We start from the raw sequence: 19561 nt of genomic DNA on the forward strand, positions 1-19561 counted from the left end.
ACTACCTCCTCTCTCTCTCTCTCTCTCTCTCTCTCTCTCTAGATAGTGGTACGAGCCCAAGACCGAGATCTTGAGATGACTAGTGTTGCTGCTCCGAACGAGCAAGCCTATCATATTCCAGACACTTGAATTAGGAGAAAAAACATACCTCTTAATATCGAAACTTTTTCCAAAGTCTCCCATGCAGTTTTGGCAGTTTCAGTTTCGCTTATAAAATGAAACATCTCCGGCCCGCAGGAATTTTGGATTGCGTATAAAGCCTTAACGTTCTTCTTCTTCCAAGCCTTGTGTTCGAGTTCATCATCTTCAGGTTTTGCAGCAGGTTCCCTGATTGCTTCGACAGCCTCCCATAGATCTTCAACTAACAAATAAGTCTTCATCCGCAACCTCCAACTTTTATAGTTATTACGGTTAAGAACTTCCAGAATAGGTGAATTGGAGACGCCCGAAAGACTTGCCATGCCTGCCTATATAATCAATCTGTCAATTTGACTATTCATCTAAGTGATCAATATTTCTGAGTATATATGAAAACTAAGAAAAGTAATACTACATAGTGATGAAACCAACTAACCAAGTTCTCCAAGATTATACTGGATAAATGTTCACAAAGCTGCTGCCTGCTGCTTAACTTCCAGTGTGCATAGTACGCACCAGGCGGGAATACTTGCTACTTCTGATGTGAAGATGAAAGGAATCAATTGTTCTCTCTTTATATTACGTTCAATTGTAATAACATATTTGCAATAACTTGCATCAGTACTCATTCGGCATGTGAACTAAACAAAAACAAGACTAATTTTAGTTCAGTTGACTCTAAAGTTGCGTCAAATATATAGCGTCAATATCATAATCATTTCCTTACGTACTAATTTTCCATATAATAGTTTAACGTGTATTGTGTCGGTTAGGCTTATTGGTTTTTCAAACGGGGTTGGACCTTCATATTCAACAAAGGATGGCGGGATTTCTATAAAGAAGAATAAAAAGAATTATCAATAGCTTTCTGGGTAGTTGTTGGATCAGATCCAATAAATGACTTGACATTTGAAGACCTAAAGAATATGAAAAGTACTTATGAAATTAAAATGACTCGATAGGTCATTGTTATATGACTTATATCACTAGTTAATAAAGTACCAGCTAACAAAGAAATCGATATATAATTAGTCCAATTGGGATTAAACATCAAAAAATTGTCTGACGTGATAGCATGAAGCCATGAATGTCGATTACTATATAAATTAAGCATAAGATCAGAAGCAATGTGACGAACGTGGCGCTATATTTTAGATGCTCGCAAAGACGACTAACAAGTCTTCACAAGCATCTCAAATGTAAATCTCAAAATTACGAGACCTCCCTGGCTTTGTATATTCCTTTTACAGGCAACTAGCAGGTTGACGTAGTTTTACTACACATTCGAGTATGCCAAAAAGAAAAGAGGAGAAAATCAACCTGAATTCTGCATCAACCTCTCCTTTGTCAAATCTGTAAATAGACAAGATATGATTCGTCTTTATTCTCATTGTTGGTATCTAATTTCAGCAAGACACAAGTTTTACACTGCACAATCATCATTACAGCACTTTCAACTCCAGTCAATCCTTCATTCTTGCAACAATTCTATGCAAATCAACATAATCAATTTGCTCTTAGTTCAATTCTCATATGTAACACTTGTTAACATCTCAGTTCTCGATGTTGGGTGGAAATTGATCTTCTTTCAGGTTGATCTGATAACTACACTTACAAAGTTGAGTGGTTTGGGCCAACAGATCAATTAAGAGGCGTACACTTTATCCAGTCAAAAAAGTTGAATTCAGTAAACTCAAGTTGTGAACAGACTATCCGATGCTTATTAGAGCAGTTTCAGCTGTAGCTTCAATCATTTACCCTTGCAGTAAATTCGTAGGAGACTTTGGCTCAAACTTCACAGCTAACTGAAAAGTTACCGAAAATAAACGAATAAGATATGTCCATGTACATGATGGTGTGTCGTATGAGTAAGGTATGAGTAATCCTAGCCTAGATGAATCATTTTTTTGGTAAGGGAAAATGCTTATTTGCACAAAAATAACAAAGTCATACCCCAATCTAAACGAAAAAAAGTCAGACCCTAATCTAATAGAAAAAAAAAAAAAGGTCAAAGCCCATATTCTAATTAATCTTACGTAAAAAACTATTTTACTCTTACTATAATATATATATATATATATCTCTCTCTCTCTCTCTCTCTCTCTCTCTCTCTCCAACTCCAGATCGGAGCTCGATTCTCTCTCTCGGTCAACTCCAGATCGGATATATGTAAGAGAGATATTATTAGATGACACCCCTAAGGTCGATCAGTTGTTGCCGTCCTTGTTAACTCTTTTGGATAGAAATTTAAGTGGCCGAGCGGAGTGAATGGTTGCTGTTGAACTAGCTTGGACATGGAGCTGGTGCCGCTGCCGAAGAATTGGTCCAGGTAAGTGCAATCTTTTGCCCTTTGGTGCAATGACCGGCGAATGAGCAGGTGAAATAATATGTGCGTACTAGTACTGGGCGCAAAATTAACTGCCTGTGTTTCTCTCATCATCGGATTTGTTGTAGTATAACTGTCGAAATCCTCCTTTGTCACTTCAATCAGGTCTTGTTCTCCAGTTGAAAATTTAAATGCCGCATATACAAGAAAGGAAACAACCAAATATTATCATCGTCGTGGATTTCTATTGTACATGTAATCTGCAGAAATGTCGAATGATGGAAGTGCAAAGTTTCATGAGAAACAAGCCTATGTAAAATCAGATGTACGTGAACCCTAAAAAGCAATTGTTTAATGGGGTATCAATCTAACTGCTAGCTAGTAACACTCACTTATACTATCGTAAGTATCGAAACTGGTAAATGTAAAGGGATGCTCCGCTGCCCAGGCTGCAAACTCGGCGGCTCCGCCAGAAGGAATAGCCCAGATCAGTTCATGCTCGGTTTCATCAGCTTCTGTTCTATGTAAGAATAATATTGCTGATAATGTTATAACAGCAACCAAATCATCTTAGTATCTAATCGATTAGCTTCACAGTCCTTAACTGAGTTTCTGTGTATGAAATTGCTAATGATCGAGGACTGAAAGCGGTGCCTGGCCGTAGAGAAGGAGAGACCGGCCTCTCGGATATTAGGGATAGCAGGCGGCTGAGTGACTCCCGCCAAACTTCACAAACAACTGTCAATGCATTGTGTATGACACCCTGAAATTGCTAGCTGTGACATATATATATGGTGCTGTAGATGCCAATTTATAATTTATACATACGTAGAGCTAGGTCAATGAGTTAGAGTGGATGTTAATCATGTCAATTGGGCAACAAGTTATGTTAATAAACTGATATATATAGTTATAACGATTATGAACAAGCTAAGGTCAAGATTTTACTTTAAATAACAAAGGGTCATTTTTATAAAGAGAAGGAAGGTACGTAGTCAAGGTACATAGGAAGGAATAAACTAGGTGGATTCGCTTCCCTCCTCGAATCCAAGTTCATCCACGTTCAACCGAATACAATTTAATTAGGGTTTATATTGAACACTAGCTCCCAATCCATATGAGATTAGGTTTTGGTTTAGGAGATACGCCATGGATTAGGAAAGGTATTCAATCCATAGATTACGTTTAATTAGGAGATAATTAATTAAGGTCCTCCGGAAATTTTGTTATCTTGGTATTTTGGTAAACAAGATTCGTCCCCCGGAAGTTAGCTAAAACGAGTAATATTCCTTAAAATTCATCAAATCATGCAAAACAGAATTTAAGTGGAAATTAATTAATGACGTCTTAATTACTATCCAAGTAGTAAATTTCTTATTTTTCACTGACAGGTAATTACCAGGTAATTAGTTTTTGGGTCACGTAACAAGCTAGGACTCCCCAAGCGATAAACTTTCTGCTTATTGCTTAATCATCAAAGGAATAATTGTTTGGATAAGATTCGAAAGAAATATAATAAGTAATAAAATCCAGTTAATTTCCATTTGCTATTATGATACTGTTTCCTGATTGTGGCGGTACTAATCGCTCTATATAAGAAGCATAGTAGTTTAGGAACAAAACCCAAAACAATACCAACAAAACCCTAGAGAACCCTAATCTTTTCCTCTCCACAAGTCTGATCAAGCAAGATGGTCATGACCTGTCCAAGAAGAACCAAGATAGAGAAGATCGAACATCTTAGTAGCAGGCAAGTCACCTTCTCCAAACGCCGAAAGGGGTTGTTCAACAAGGCAGGAAAATTTTCAGTTCGATGCGGTGCAGAGATTGCAGTCATAGTTTTCTCCAACACCAAAAAGATGTACCAGTTCTCAAGCCCCAGCATGGAACACATTCTTTCAAGAAGGAACAGAGTCATGAAGGAACGTGCCGGCGGCTCCGTAATGGAGTCTCCAGAAAAGAAGAGCCAACATGAGGCGCCGAGTTTATCATCTGATAGTTTGAGCGCAATAGCAGCGGTACTGCAGGAAGAAAACAGAGCCCTAAACTTGGATGGCTCGAGGTTGAAGGGTTTGGAGTTGGATGGCATGAGTTTGAGAGAGCTGAATGAGCTAGAGAAACAAATAAGGGAAGGAATAGAATCAATTGAGAAAAGGAAGATTGACGTGGAAAACTACTACCAGCAGCCCGTATACATGCTTGAAGATTCAGACCGTTTGGATGGGAATACTAGCAATTTTTTCTCTGGTACAAGCTCAAGTGCCATATCAGATTGTATTGAATCAGAGCTAAGTAAACAGTTTGTAGATACTTGTTTGCACTTGTGATCGTCATCAACAAATTGGTCGTACATAGCAAGAGGATTATGATCATATTCAGAGATCGATGTCTTTCTAATTTTGGAAGTTCTTATTGTTATTTGTTGTTTATAGCCTAGCCTTTTTGTTTCTTGGTTCCTTCTTAATCTTTATTTCGACTAGCCAGTTATTGTACTCTTCAATTATATGTAAACAATGCTAATTACCTTGACTAACATGGCGCATTTTGTTTTATCTTGTCAACTTTACAATTTAGGTAATTTTCACAGCACTTCTTGAAGATTTGTTTATAAAACAAATCCTCCGATGATGGATTTGTGATCTTATGCAACTTTCTGCTGAGTTCCTAAACTTTCATTTAATATTGCAAAGCCAGACTAATCTCCCATGTACAATAGTATGTTGCCAACATATTTTAAACTTATCCAAGCTAGTAATTGAAATGGTGAATGGTCGATTTGATCCACCATGGAGATTGATCAAGCTAGTTCAAGACATCAGAGAGTTAGCCACTAGTTTTGATTCTATTAGCTTTAAACATGTCTGTTGTGAAGCAAATTTTATGGCGGATGCTATTGCTAGTATTGGTCATTATAGTGATATACCCTTATTTTGGGATGATAGTGTCCCTAGTGAGGCTTCTAGAGCTTTGCTCTTTGATATTGTAAACTTAGGTTGCCTTAGAGGTTTTTGTTTATAAAAGTTTTTTTTATCTTAAAAAAAAACATATTTTAAACTTATAATAACAAAAATATGAAACATGAATGTAACCAAAAAAAATATATATATATGAAACATGAAAGTACTAAGGGAACTAGGTGGGCAATCAATATCCTTTTTTCATAAAGTTTTATTAAGTATTTAGAGTTTATGTCCTTTCAAAAAAAAAAAAGTATTTAGGGTTTATGCTAGCAACCGCGCACGTAATTCAAAACGAAGGAAATTTTTTATTAAGAGTAGTACAAATAAATTCGATTGTATTTCAATAATAATCTATTTTTTGGTTTCTAGATCACATGATCGATATACACCACAGATACGGTGTACGATCATGACTCAAGGCTTCTTGATTTATTATTGCTTGGTAGCAAGGACTGATCTGCTACACCTTCAGGCCAAACCTTCCTAGTTTCCCATCGATACAAACTTGAACTTCCGGGACTGCTTAGCTTTTTCGACAGTAGCAGATTCACTTGGAAATGGACTTGGACTGGGAGGCAAAGGTGCAGAGGCAAAGTAAATGGCGAACTTCTGGCCGTTAGCGCAGTGCTGACCGAAGCTGCAGGTGAAGTAAAATGTGTCGCTGGCCATAACCATAACCTCACCTGGTTCTGGGGATTGAAACAAAGGATTTGCCATGTTGCATGAGTCGAAGTCTTCCTTGGTTAGTACAGTGATGTCATGCATTCCTTGTTTAAAGTTAAACACTGCAAGCAGAAACAAACATGTATATATCAACAATATGATCATCAAGAAACTAAAAGAAAAAGAAAAAGAAAAATGGAAGAACAATTACCTAGAGTATCGTTCTCAACGAAGTAATACTTGGAAACCCATGTAGCATAATAGTCAGGAGTGGGAGGAACCATCCAACCCATGTCGTCTCCTACAGTGTATTGTGCTGCTTCTGCCATTGCTGCAATTGCTATGACAAGCACGACCACATACTTCATATTCATGGTTTGAGAATTGGTTAACTTCCAATCCTTATGCTTCGCCTAGAAATGGTTGAGTGATTTTAGATGTGGCAATGTCTGAGAATTTATTCATGGAGAACTCTTGGATTTTAGGAAGTGGTTCGATGACACCCAGCCAATTTCACATAGGTATCATCCTACCTATGCTTTGTGTTTGACATTCGGCCTGCCGGGAATTGCAATAGCCGTGCGGCCTGTGCCAATATATCTGTGGTGCATTACACTAGCTAGATCCAAAATTGATCATATGATCATCTGAATATATAGCATCGATATTAGTTAGGTTTGACAGGTAATATATACTAATGTAAGCTATTTAATTTCAGTATTTGGGGCCCTTTTATGCCTGTTACTACAAGAAAACAGTACTTAGTCGACGAAAATTTATACTTAGGCGACCAAGTAGTGTGTTTAAGGTGTTTTTACATTACTCATATGCATTGTTGCTGAAGTTAAAACATTTTGTTTCAGTAACCAAAATTTCAATTCTTTTGAACTAAGAGTCACTGCCAGTTTTGGCCCTGGCAGGAGGAATTTATAAATGTTGTGGCATTTGGTGATTTTGGTCCCTTGTAGAGGCAGCACTGCTATATATCCTATATATATACACCGTAAATTTCTTACTATGCATAAAGTTATACTACTGCATATACTATTTTAGTCGATCATAAGTATTAAAGAAGTTTCCTAGCTAAGACCAGAACCACCATATATATTGTTCTTAATAAAATTTGTCATATATTTTTGTTGACCTAGTAAAATTTATGCAGCTCTTAGAAATTGAGCGCATCACCAAATGAATCCATCAAGGAAATAAATTATATCGATCAAGCTCTTGTTCCAAAATAATTCATGCTGGACCAAAGAAATGGATATAAGTATCAAGCTGAGATAACTTGATATGTACATGGAGTTAGAGACTAGAGGAGGCAGAAAAGAGCTATGGCAATAGACATGAACACAGTAGAAATGGTGAGAACATGAGAAGAGCTGCCTGTCGAGCCCTCTGGCGGTGGTGCTGTAGTGCTTGACGTGCTCGGTGGTGGCGATGTTGAAGGGGGAGGAGATTCAGACTTGGAAGGAGGAGGAGTACTAGTACTGCTAGGGGCAGGAGCAGGCCTAGGTGCAGAGCCGGAATCGCCAGTGACAGCGATTGTTAACTTCTGTCCTCCTTGGTCACAGTGCTCAGGGAAGCGGCAGATGAAGTAGTGATCACCGGTGGCGCTGAGGGTGTAGTTGGCTGGTCCTTCGCTCTTGGGGCTGCTGATGAAGCCAGTGACGTTGCACTTTTCATAAGCATCCTTTGATAGTTCAGCTACATCATGTCGTCCTGTTGTGAAATCGAACACTATACACAAACAAAAGATCACAAGAAATTAATACTCGAAACTAATACTTGTATAAATATCATAGTTTCGAAAATAATTACCTAGAACATCGCCAACTTTGAAGGTATGATTGGCAGCCCAGGAAGTATAGAAGTCGGCTCCAACTGTGTTACTCCAACTCACTGTGTGCGTTTCAGCTTCTGCGGTTTGCAGCACAGCTGCTAGAGCTATAACAATTGTGAACACAAAGGTAGTCGAACTAAGTATCTTAGGCCCCATGATCTCAATGAAACTTGAAGTGTTCACAGGTTGCCCCTAGCTTAAGCTATTTGGTACTGTATTGTGGTGTTCTGGCTCTCTCTGCGTGTATGAGCTTATATATAGTGTAAGTGGGGAAAAGCTTGGTTACAGTTTGAAATGGCCAATATCAGCTGTACAAGAACATGCATCAACATGTACAGCCAGAAGTCAACAACTGAAAATCATTTAGTCCAATACTGCAACATTATTAATCATTGTAGACAAGACACAACTAATCCAGAGAGATTGGATCCAGTCATAATTCTGACTTGGTTTAACATCTGAAGAGGCAGTCTTAGGTAGGCTCAAGGCCTGCCTTCATAGAGATGAAGGTAATGTTTAAGTGTCATAACAGCTTACTGATTTTACTGTTACTGATCACACTAATATGCCCTTCAGCAGTTTAATTCATCTTTGAGATAGGTCACTGGTCACAGGATGGAATTTGCAGTAACTTTGAATGGCCAGGTGAAATTTGTTCACCGAGTCTATCAGACCTTATGTATTATTGCCAACAAATAAGCATCGTGAACTCCTGAAGTATAAACAAATGAATGAACCAGCTCCTGGTAAAGCATATTATAATGGGAAACATGAGAACCTTCTTGTTGTCTATTTGTATGACTTGTTCTTGGCCAGTCATACATATATAATCATGGTGAACATATTATTCAAGACAACCTGCTGATTTAAAATATATGAAGAAAATAAAAATCTATATCATCTTTGGGGAGAAATTACTGATTATCTGGTGGGCTTGACCCAAGAAAATAAAAACGGTAATTTGATGTCCTCAGTTGTGTTCGAAGACTGTTTCTACTCCACAAACAACATTCATTTCCCAGTGGTTGCTCAATGCTAAACAACAATCTTGTCAACAAACAAGACCAATTCAATTCAAATGCATATCATCATCTATTTCCAACAGAGATATAAACCCTCTAAAAAGTGCCTATGAGTAGTTGGGAACCATGAGAGGAGAAAATAAGAATAATATCAAGTAAAAACCGTAAGAAGCAAAACTGATATACTTTTCCTCAGATGGATAAAGTTAACAAGCAGTAACTAGCATATATTTTCAGATCTCCAGAATCCATTTTATGTTGTTTGTATTTTGAAGAAGACATGATAGCTGATCTCTCAACTCCGAGTGGTGCCATGCTCAATCATCATCTAAGAAACAGAACCAATGCTAACGCAGAGATTGGTAATAGGAAGTATTGGGACCGAAACCAGGCTTGAACTCTACTATCCTGTAATAGTAATAAATAAGTAACCCAAAAGAAACAGATGTGATGAGAAAGCGCTTTCAACAACAATGTGCAAAGCTAACAAGAGCTACTAAGTTGAAAGCATGGTTTAGAGAAAACTTTGTGCATATAGGGAGGATCAGAAAATCTAAGAACTGCTGTTTCAATTCTTTAGTTTCCTATAAATGCTTCCTCTGAATCTAACACTTCTACTAGTTCCTCTGTTTAGACACTGGCAGACCAAAATCAAAGGGTAGTGATAATCTGAGAAAAAGTAATGCAATTTTCAATCTCATTCATTTCTCTATAGAAAGACTTTAAAGTACAAATCAAGTCAATACAATTTCTAAGACAGTATTAGAGCATTCAAAGAAATAATTCATGGGAGTCAGGAACCTAGTACCTTTAAAGATGAATGCGATGAATCTGCAGATGATGATACAAGTCCATGAAACCCAATATCATATGAAATGGTTCCATCAGGCTTGAACAGTCCAAAATTTCTCTCAGAAGTTGGGCCGGGTTTCAAGTTCTCATTAAATATGGCAAATATGTATGCCTTCACTACAAAATGTGGCCGGAGAGGGGTCCCTTTCTTCTTTGCTAGCCTTTTACGTAGGTTATAGTTATATGTCCTTGCATTCTCTGCTGTAGCTGCAGCTTCATTGTCATCTCCACGGGAAGCCCATCCTGTCTCTGTAATAATAACTTCCATCTTTTTCAAACCAGCATCTTCCAAAGCTGAATAGGCTGCATCAATCTGAGCATCAAGCATATTGTCATAATGAAGATCATTTTTTGGATCATAAATCCCTTGTGTTTTCTGGAAAAGAGCATAGTTGATATCAATATTCTCCGGGTCACCCATGTAGTCAAGGAACGGGTAAGCATTCAGACAGAAGGGAGAACCAATTTCTGAGAAGAACTGCAAAAGTGGCTTCATGTACTGCTGCTTAACATTATCCTTAAATATACAGGAAGAGGGAGGGTATGAATTAGAAAAAACAGCCTGTGAATGTGCTGTGGTAATCTGAACTACATCGTCTAACTTTAGCAACTTTGTTGCATTATAGATGTTTTTAACTGCACCCAAAAGAGCTGCCCACAATTCAAGATCACCCCCACCTAATACTTCATTACCCACCGCAATCCCTCTGATGTGTGTATCAGGAAGAAATGCCTGCACATTTTCTTTAACCCAATCCAGTGCGTGATCTTGATTGGCACTCATATCTTTCACGTATCCATTTGGAAGCCCAACCACTAAATCAAGCCCAGTCCCGCTAAAAGCCTTGAGAACACTGTGATCAGCATCATATATCCTGACATTCTTTATCTTTGCTGCTCTAAGAAGTGTAGCAACTTTATCTGGAGAAGGAATGTTATCTGCAATTCTTCCATAATTTATTCCGTATGCTCCAGTGAATGCTTGCACAGTCACAGTGGCTGGAAAGAACAGAACAACCCCATCAACCATCAGTAATGCGGTCATAAGAGATAAGAGCAAGATACCAAGTCCCACATATACATTTATACTAACATAAATCAGTCCACTCGACCACAGAGAAATGCAAATAACCAGCTTAAGTTTACTTCACTTCAACAAGGTTCTCCTTCTATTAAGAGAAGGGTTTTCAGATCTCTTCAGTTGTACAATTTCAGCAAAGCTAACTACTTGAAGTAAATATCACCAAACTAAAAGTTTTCCTTTAATAGCAAATGAACAAGTAGACTTTGTTTTACTTTTCTCCTTTAACATTCTTATGTACTGAAAAGACTGTTATGATCTATATAAGAGTTTCAAAAGTATGTGTAGGTCAACTGGAAACACTGAATGTTCATAACTCAGACTGAGAAACTATTAAATCTGGGAAGACCCACAAAAGCTTTAATCTTGCATAGACTGTGGCTTATAAATATAAGATGAAGACCTGCATTAAATATTCTCCAAGCTATCATCTATCAAATCAATACCAGAACAAGGCTCCAAATTTCTTTATTAGTAAGAAACACAATTTTAAATCAGCAAGCCTAGCAGTCAAAATCTCTCAGTAATGAAAAAGAAATAAAACAAAGAACTTCAGATGACCAATAAAGGGAAAGACCAATCAATTTTCACTGAAAACACAGATACACAGACCCGATCCTCCAAATTCTACAAACATTTCTCAACACAAATTCAACAATACAAATAGCAAACTATGATCAAGCAATCAAAGTCAACAATCCACTAAAACATGCAAACCCAACTGCCAAAAGAAACCAACTTTTCCACTATACTCAACACACATACCTATACACTGTTCAAAATCACAAAACAATTGAAACCCAGAAACCAAATAAGTTCAACAACAATAACTAATGACAAAAAGGATTGGGAAGTTACCAATTAGAGAGAAGAAGACCAAGAAGACCTGTACAAAAAAGCAGAAGCTTTTGATTCTCATGGTCTCTGAAGCAACAAAGGATTCAATCTTTGGTTAAAGATCCCAACTTTGGACCAAACAAAGGGCAAGAATGACAACTTGAGAGTCTTGAATACACAGCGCTCCTTCTTCCTCAGGCATGCCATAAGACAATGGCAAAGACCCTCTTACTGGTTTTCTTGCATCTCTCTGTTTCTTTGTGAATAACGACCAATCAGAGATTTCAGAAAGAAACTGGGTTTTGGGGAGTGTTTGGTTTGGTTTTTATCTTGGAATTTATTTGTGTGTTCTGCAAGTGACGATTGCTCTACTTGGTCGGTTTTGTTTTTCGCTCTTTCCTGCTTTGCCCACCATGGAATCGACTCTTCAACCTTTTCTTAACTAAACTTGATTGATTTGGGCTTAATAGAGACTCACTTGACTCTCAGTCCACCTATAGGAAGATGACATGTTTTGAAACTTCATTCAAAGTGTCTGCTTTCATTGGTGGAATCTCACGCGCTTGCTTTAAGCCTTTGATTAATACACACTTCACTTTTTACGGTAAAATCAAATTTTCTTAAAACTTAGAGCATAAATTTCATAAACAAACTATCTTTATCGATAAAAATGATAACCGTCAATGAACCGCAAGAATTATAACGTATTGCAAATTTTTTAGCCTTGTGGGCTTTTCAAAACCACCTACTTTCTTGTTTCTTAATATGTTTGTTAGATTGTTTCTGTTGCAAACCTAGGGGCAGAGCCTGAATTTAAATTTATAAGGGGTCCGTATATAAAATATCGATTATACAACCAATTCCTATAACATAAGATGAAAACGTAATAACATAAACCAATGGTCAATTAAAACAAAATTTATATAAGTAATAAGTGCTCAAACATAATCAATCAAAACATAAACGATATGTATTTATCGTTTGCTACAAACTAATAAAAACAAATAATATGTCACACAGTAACCTAAGTAGCACTGTAAATCCTGATATAGGGATGAAGCCATGAAAACTAAAAAGCTACAAATACTAATGATTGTGAGGAATTATTACTAATTATTATTTTAGTTGTAAATTGAATACTACTTTTGTTGTTTATTCATAATATACGATAATCACGTGCGTAATGCATGGATAGGAATGGGCGTAAACTCTCTGAACATTACTTAGACTTGGTCTTTAGGGGCGGGTTCAGTAGCAATAAACATACACGTGTCATCAATTTAGTTAATAAAATACTCATACATATATGTATCTGCAGAAAAGCCAAGGGGGATTCGAACCCCGTGAGGCCGGAGTGTAGCTCCTCCTTCTGCCTATTTGCATGCAGTGGGTTTCATTCATGTTATTTCCAACATTAGGTTTACCAAAACCATACATGAATAGTGTGATGGCCAAGAATGTGACATGAACAATGGCATGAATCATTTACAATTCACAAGAGTTGTTTTGTCTTTTTTCTCTTGGATCAAATATTTGATTGTCCAAAAAATGGAATTTAAGTATACGTCGGTTTCAATGCGAGTGGAGAAAACACTTGTCCTTGATAAACCGTCTTGGATCTTTCCTCTTTCAGTCTCTTGGTCCTGCATTACTGCCTTCATTCCTTTTGGATTACTTCATCGCATCAGTTTCAGTATAACGTTGGAACCAAGTAAGCCACCTACGTTTCACTATAATAATACTTCTTTTCTTGAGTTCCAATTGAATTTTAACTCACAAAACATACATTACTTTTAATCGTATACTTTATAATGAACTTTACATTAAACAAAAGCCAAAAGCATTTGTGTTTCCAGACTGATGAGAATTCTGTTTTCCAATTCGAGTATTTATGTATCTTCTTTCTATTCTTTCATAGTGGGCATCTAGCTAGAGATGGGGGAAAGTTTGATCAAAGAATCTAATGGAAGTTGGAAGGACCGCAAATATCAAGCTCTTCATGTTTCTTTTTTCACTAGTCGACTTGCTCAGGGAATATCATCAGCTGCCCTGAGCTTGAACTCAGAGGAGAAAGATATTTCCACCAACTTTAATAATTTGGGACAAAAATATGGAAAAGCAAGATCCATTATGTGTCAATATTTATTGCCTTTCTTTTCATCTTCCTCATGTGTAATGATAGAGACGCCTGGTGAGTTATTGGAAGGAAGACAAACCTTAGCCCTTGGAGTTCATGTCGACATTTGCATCACAGCAGAATAATTGGAACCACAAATGAATAAGATAAAAAAGTAGAAGATGAGATGATTTTTATATATTGGTACTTTTGAAATGAAGATGAAAAGATATCGCGTACAGAAATTCTCTTTTCAAAGCAAGTAAAGCGAATTTCACAGCTTGACCACAGAATGTAATATCAAGTTGGGTCCCCAGATTTTGCTTCCATAGTGAACGAGTAACATCAAAAATGTCCTGTGGTGTAACTAAAGAGATCAAAATCGCAAGCCGAGAGGAATTGCGAAACCCTAAACCCTAAACCCTCTCCCAACACCGGCATCTTTGAACCGAGTAACACAATTTAACAAGAACATCAGCAATGAAGTTAGCTTCTTACGCAGGCATATGCACATGAGAAGTTACACTTCCTGCTCTTTTCATAAAAATAGTACGCGCTCTAAAGCTAGCTGACGTTCTGGAAAGAAGCACAGAATGATTTACTTAGATGACAAGAGACTTCGTAGCTCAACTATCTTAATGTCTTTTGGGTTTTGTTTCTTAGTTTTTAAGTTCTTTCTAAGAAAGAAGAATCTAAAAGCCATTCAATTAAGTAAGTCGATCAGTACTGATAATACTACGCGTATAGATGTTGGTATATATGATCCCACTAATCTGCTCGATTATTATTGCATATCTGACATGAGATGGTTCTCTTTATAGCTGGTTTAAATCTTTAAAGAGAAATCATTTTGCTATTCTGGCAAATGTGAAATAACATGATAAACAAAAGGGGCAAAAAATGCTTTGATTTAGAATTAAATTCAGTTTACCCCCCTGTGGTTTAGAGCTAAAATCATGTTAGTCCCTAAACTTTCAATTTTATCAGATTACCCCCCGAAGTTTTATTTTTCTGTCTGCCGTCTCATTCCGTCTCATTGAGATGTTAAATCCAACTAAAGAAGGCTAATATGGTATTTTAACACAAGTTGGCTCCAAAATTCGAAAATTTCAAATTTTTCAAACTACACAGCATGTTTGAAAAATTTGGAGCATGCCCCCAACATAAGTTTGGAGCATAAATCTGTTGCAAAAAAAGGAAAGAACAAAAATTTCAAGAACAAATCTGCTTGGACAAAAGCATAGTGTCTTTCATTCATAAAATTAAGCAAATGATTCTTTAGCATGAACATAATAATACGCATATTACCTTACATCCATAAATTGAAACCAAAGGATCCAAAACAAAAGCAAAGTTGCAAATAAGTTCTAGCTCTAATCATCTTGACAAAAAATTAGAGCTAGCAACCAAAGCTATGATAGCTAGAGGTTGCACAAAAGCTTGCAACATAAACATAGATCTGATAATGTCAATACGTGTATGCTAATAAGACATACAGTTTTCTATTTCCCCCTTCCCCTAGCATTTTCTCTGATTCTGTTGGATGACTTACTCGGAGCTGCTTGCTTCGACGATGATGGAATTGTCTTTGGTGGAGCTGGAGCAGAACTTGTTGAAGCCTTTGCAGGTCTAGCCTTCGCAGGAGCAGCAGCACTTGTTGAAGCCCTTGCAGGTCTAGCTTGTGATCCTCTAGCAGCTGCTTCCTTCTTTGCATCTCTCTTTTCCTACAATAACATGCAACAACACAGCATAATTCTAAACTTTAAGAAATTCCAAACACATGCCAACATGCACACCGAAAACAGAATTAGCAATAAGAACAAACATCTATCTTTACCTTCAGATTTTGTGCCTTTAGCTCAACTTTCTTCCTCTTCTCATTCTTGGTTAATGGCCCACTCCTCTTAGTATTGGTCTACATACACATAAAATCAAAACCCTAATAGATCTGAATGTCTCAACTCTAATTTCATTATAGAAAGTCTAATTTGTGATCATGAACAATTATAATGTAAAGAACTTAGGATCCAAGAACTTAATACAAGTCCAACAAAAGAAAATTGTAGTTTAAAGGTGATACCTGGGTTACTGATGTTGATGCATCTAGCTTCCTCTTCCTATTTTGGTTTGAGGTTTTTTCTTTGGGTGGTAAGTGTCGATGACAAGTTTTTTGATTGTGACCAACTACACCACAATGACCACACTTTAGAGATCTTTGATTCCGAGGAAGATTTATACCACCAGTTGCATCCCGCTCAGCTGCATTCTTGGTCCTCTTTTTCTTTGGCCTTCCTGGCTGCCTTGTGTACTGTGGGGGTACGATTGGGGGTTCATCAATTCTTGACCACAATTCCATAGCATTAACAAGTTTGATGGTATTGTTATAAATAGCCATGTAAGTGTCCTTCATATAACAACCATCAACATAGTCCTCAGGGGCATGTCTCATCAAGTTTGCAGCAGAAATTGCATGCTTACATGGGATACCAGTTAAATCCCATCTCCTGCATGCACAAGTTCGTGCTTGAAGGTTCACCACGTACTTGTCACCATGTGAACCTACAACTTCAATTTGTGGTCCACCTGAACCAGTAGGAATACAATCAGTTGCAGCTTTGACTTTATTTTTCTCTAATATCTCCCTAGGTTTGGGGCAGATTCTATCCTCAATCTTGAGCATCTTATCTTTTCTAACTTGGATCCTCCTCATCAGCTTTACTCTAATTTCTTCAAAGCAGGTCACTATAGGCTTTGATCTACATGGTACAATGAAAGCATTGAAGCTCTCACACAAGTTGTTCAAGAGGATGTCACACTTCAAGTGAGTTTGAAAATGTGCCCTTGACCAGTGCTTTGGAGGCCTTTCCGGACCTGCAAATAAAGTCATTGTTAGCTAACTCTAAAAACACATGAATATAGCACAATTTAACACCACTTGGAACCAAATTTACTTACTTGTGAGCCAATCATAGGCGATAGGATCTAGTGTATTCATTATATTCATTTCCTTGAGGAAGTAGTTCTCTGTGGTTGCCTTTGCACATGCCCAAAGTTGGTCTTTCATCACCTTCCCAGGAAATAAGTTGTTAAAATTTGTCCACAAGTGTGACGCAAAATCGGTGATCTGCAAGAGGCAACATTTTAGCACAAGCAGGTATCAACCCCTTTTGTTTATCACTTATGAATGTCCATCCAGCTCCTTCATCCTTTATGATCAGATCTTTGGCTAGGAGGTCTAGAAACCACAACCAACTGTCCTTACTCTCCATCTCTACCATTGCGTAGGCCAACACCCATGTTGAGTTATTTGCATCTAAACCCACAGCTGTTAATAGCTGCCCACCATAAACACTCTTCAAATGACAACCATCTAGGCCAAGTATGGGCCTACATCCAACTCTGAATCCCATCTTAAGAGCACCTAAACATACATACATTCTCTTGAAAGCAGGTAATCTATCTCCATGAGGGAAGTCACACTTGATATCAACGGTAGTGTTTGGATCAGCTCTTACAAGCTCAGCTCCGTAGTCTCTGAGTGTAATATCCCGGACCCAATTTTACCTATTTACTAGGTATTGCACGAGTTACTGAAGAATTTAACCGTGCTCGGTAATTTGGTAATTTAACACTCGACTTTATTGTCGAGTTTTTCTCAAAATGTCAAGTTCTTTTATGGACCCGAGGTCTTAGTGCGCGTCGATACGAGTTCATCGGTGTCCTCCAATTATTTTTGGAGTTTCGAGTTATTTTCTACGATTTATTGAAGGCTTGGTGTTATAGTTAATTTTTCTGAAATCAGATTATAACTTTTAATCTTGGCCATCTGATCGGTTAGGGTTTCGATCTGGACCGTTGGTTCAGGTATAAAGGGAAAACAGATGGGTTGACCTTGTCAAACTCACATACGGGCGTTGACCCGAGCCCGGACTGCTCTCTCTTCCTCTCCGCCTGCCTCCATCATCTCCGATGTGGTGACGCCGATTTCGGCCACCACTTGCTGCAAAAACACCACCTAATCATTCCCCTCATTCTTCTCTTCAAAACCCAGTCTATTGATCGCAATTGCAACGCGATTCGGTGGTGATCGGTCGAGGGTAGCTCGACTGTGTTTGCCGATTTCCTGCGTTTTTCCGGCGAGTTCATCGGACGCCGATGGTAAGTCTCAGCTCGCCTTTCTCTTCTCTTCATCTCTGTGTCTTTGTTTCTTAAAATCGAACCTTAATCTCAAAATCCTTTTTTTTCTCTGCCTCTTTCTGGGTTCCGGGTTCCTAGCTCCGGCGACCTAGTTCAGTGGTTTCCGACAAGTGCTTCGAGTTTTGGTGAGTCCTTAAAGCCTTGCGGGGAGTCTAGTTGGACCTTGGAGTGACTTGTGGAGCTGCAACCATTGAACTGGACCAAGGTAGAAGCTTGGTGCGTTTTGGCTAGAGGGGACCCGAGGTGGTGTGGTGCTGATTCGGTGGAGGTGGCGCTTAAGGAAGCAGCTGGGGATGTTTGGAAGTCCTCCATGTTGAGGTTTGGCAAGGAGGAGCTTCTGGTTTATGAAGAAGAACAATTTGAAGGTAAGCTTGGTGTTTCAGCTTTTGTGTTGGGTTGTAGTGAGGTTTGAGTTCGGGTTAGGTGTTTTGGTGTTGTTGCTCGGTGTTATTTGGAGATGGTTAATGACTGTTTCATTGTTGTGGTTGATATTTGTCGATAACTTGGTGATAGGAGTTTATGGGGAGGTTATGGCGAAATTCCGGCAAGAGAATCCGGCGAGGGCAGAATCAGGCAGAGACTATTGAGGTAGTTATCGACATTTTCCATGCTGTTGTGTATCGTTTCAGTAATAGGAAAGTTTGTAGGTTGTAGTCGGAAATCTTTCTAAGTGAGGCAAGTTTCTATTTTAGGAAACTTTATATTTATGAGAAACCCTTTTTGGGTGACCTTAGTAATTTGGTTGACGTGTTAAAGGCATGGAAATTGCTTGTGACTTCAACTGCCGGTTAAGATTTGGTTTGGAACCAAATAAGTTTTAGATGTGAAGTTAGTAGAAAATGATTCTAATATCTATTGGTCAACCTGGGTCAAACTTGGTCAATTCTGGTCAACCTAGGAAATCCTAGTCAAACTAGGAAGAAGTCGATTCGTTAATGATTATTGGAGTCCGGTCTGACAAATTTATTCTTCTGTTTATTGTCAGACGTGGGATTGACTCGAGATTGTGAATAGTGGAGGCAGCGCTCGAGGAGTATGCCGAGCATTGAAAGGCTTAGGCCTGATACTGTGAGTGGACTTTTATTTGAAATAATATGCATGCTATAGTTCATAGATGAACAATTAATGTTGTGAAGCATTTTGACGTCATTTTATTTTTGACGGTTTTATTTCTCTTAGAGAGTTACCGAAAATGGGATTTTCGGTGAATATAAATATGTATTTATGAGGAGAGTATGTATAAAAATGCTAGCTAGCCCTATGTGTCTGTCCACCTTAATGGCGTAGCATATAGCCGCATTATGGTGTGACGTGAGCGTTGGACGCGAGCGTAGTAGCCCTATATGAGTGTTTAATTCATATAGGGGGTATGGACACATATTTATACACCCGTCTGTCCACCTTAATGGCGTAGTGTAGCACCGCATTAAGGCGTGACGTGAGCGTTGGACGCGAGCGTAGTAGCCCTATATAGACTCTTGAATTTATATAGGGATATGGACGTGTGTAAATACTTACATTTATTA

General features: G+C 38.1%; 5 protein-coding genes across 5 annotated transcripts in view; 1 reads left to right on the forward strand and 4 right to left on the reverse strand.

Annotated features, from left to right (window-relative positions):
* Positions 1-683, reverse strand: part of LOC101314594 — a 7457-nt gene extending 6774 nt beyond the window's left edge. Inside the window, exons 1-2 of the mRNA XM_004287247.1 lie at positions 575-683; positions 149-480 (exon numbers count right to left, since the gene is read on the reverse strand). Of these exons, the coding sequence (XP_004287295.1) occupies positions 149-461 (313 nt within the window). The 5' untranslated portion in view covers positions 462-480; positions 575-683. The remainder of the gene's footprint in view (positions 1-148; positions 481-574) is intronic.
* Positions 684-4155: 3472 nt separating this feature from the next.
* LOC101295274 (agamous-like MADS-box protein AGL18-like) lies at positions 4156-4791 on the forward strand. The gene has a single exon (XM_004288747.1). It carries the CDS (start codon positions 4156-4158, stop codon positions 4789-4791), a length of 636 nt encoding a protein of 211 aa, XP_004288795.1.
* A 1116-nt stretch (positions 4792-5907) lies between these two features.
* Positions 5908-6516, reverse strand: LOC101295566 (cucumber peeling cupredoxin-like). The gene is made up of 2 exons (XM_004288748.1): positions 6299-6516; positions 5908-6209 (listed from the first exon to the last, which is right to left on the reverse strand). The coding sequence occupies exons 1-2, from the start codon at positions 6459-6461 to the stop codon at positions 5908-5910; spliced, it is 465 nt and encodes a 154-aa protein (XP_004288796.1). The 5' UTR covers positions 6462-6516.
* A 755-nt stretch (positions 6517-7271) lies between these two features.
* On the reverse strand, positions 7272-8159 carry LOC101314880 (blue copper protein-like). The gene is made up of 2 exons (XM_004287248.1): positions 7909-8159; positions 7272-7827 (listed from the first exon to the last, which is right to left on the reverse strand). The coding sequence occupies exons 1-2, from the start codon at positions 8084-8086 to the stop codon at positions 7400-7402; spliced, it is 606 nt and encodes a 201-aa protein (XP_004287296.1). The 5' UTR covers positions 8087-8159; the 3' UTR covers positions 7272-7399.
* Positions 8160-8967: 808 nt separating this feature from the next.
* LOC101315175 (glucan endo-1,3-beta-glucosidase 14-like) lies at positions 8968-12209 on the reverse strand. Its single transcript, XM_004287249.1, has 3 exons — positions 11744-12209; positions 9761-10803; positions 8968-9360 (listed from the first exon to the last, which is right to left on the reverse strand). The coding sequence occupies exons 1-3, from the start codon at positions 11802-11804 to the stop codon at positions 9277-9279; spliced, it is 1188 nt and encodes a 395-aa protein (XP_004287297.1). The 5' UTR covers positions 11805-12209; the 3' UTR covers positions 8968-9276.
* Between the last annotated feature and the right edge of the window lie 7352 nt (positions 12210-19561).

This window comes from Fragaria vesca, linkage group LG1 (assembly GCF_000184155.1).
Source record: "Fragaria vesca subsp. vesca linkage group LG1, FraVesHawaii_1.0, whole genome shotgun sequence".
NCBI lineage: Eukaryota > Viridiplantae > Streptophyta > Magnoliopsida > Rosales > Rosaceae > Fragaria > Fragaria vesca.

Excerpts from the sequence above, each read along its gene's own strand:
- LOC101315175 (XM_004287249.1), bottom strand. The coding sequence starts at position 11,804 with ATGAGAATCAAAAGCTTCTGCTTTTTTGTACAGGTCTTCTTGGTCTTC. Across the intron at positions 10,804-11,743 it reads GGTCTTCTTCTCTCTAATTG|CCACTGTGACTGTGCAAGCA; the intron begins GTAACTTCCCAA and ends TGTTCTTTCCAG. Across the intron at positions 9,361-9,760 it reads CATCGCATTCATCTTTAAAG|GATAGTAGAGTTCAAGCCTG; the intron begins GTACTAGGTTCC and ends TTACTATTACAG.
- LOC101314880 (XM_004287248.1), bottom strand. The coding sequence starts at position 8,086 with ATGGGGCCTAAGATACTTAGTTCGACTACCTTTGTGTTCACAATTGTT. Across the intron at positions 7,828-7,908 it reads CAAAGTTGGCGATGTTCTAG|TGTTCGATTTCACAACAGGA; the intron begins GTAATTATTTTC and ends GTTTGTGTATAG.
- LOC101295566 (XM_004288748.1), bottom strand. The coding sequence starts at position 6,461 with ATGAATATGAAGTATGTGGTCGTGCTTGTCATAGCAATTGCAGCAATG. Across the intron at positions 6,210-6,298 it reads CGTTGAGAACGATACTCTAG|TGTTTAACTTTAAACAAGGA; the intron begins GTAATTGTTCTT and ends TTCTGCTTGCAG.
- LOC101295274 (XM_004288747.1), top strand. The coding sequence starts at position 4,156 with ATGGTCATGACCTGTCCAAGAAGAACCAAGATAGAGAAGATCGAACAT.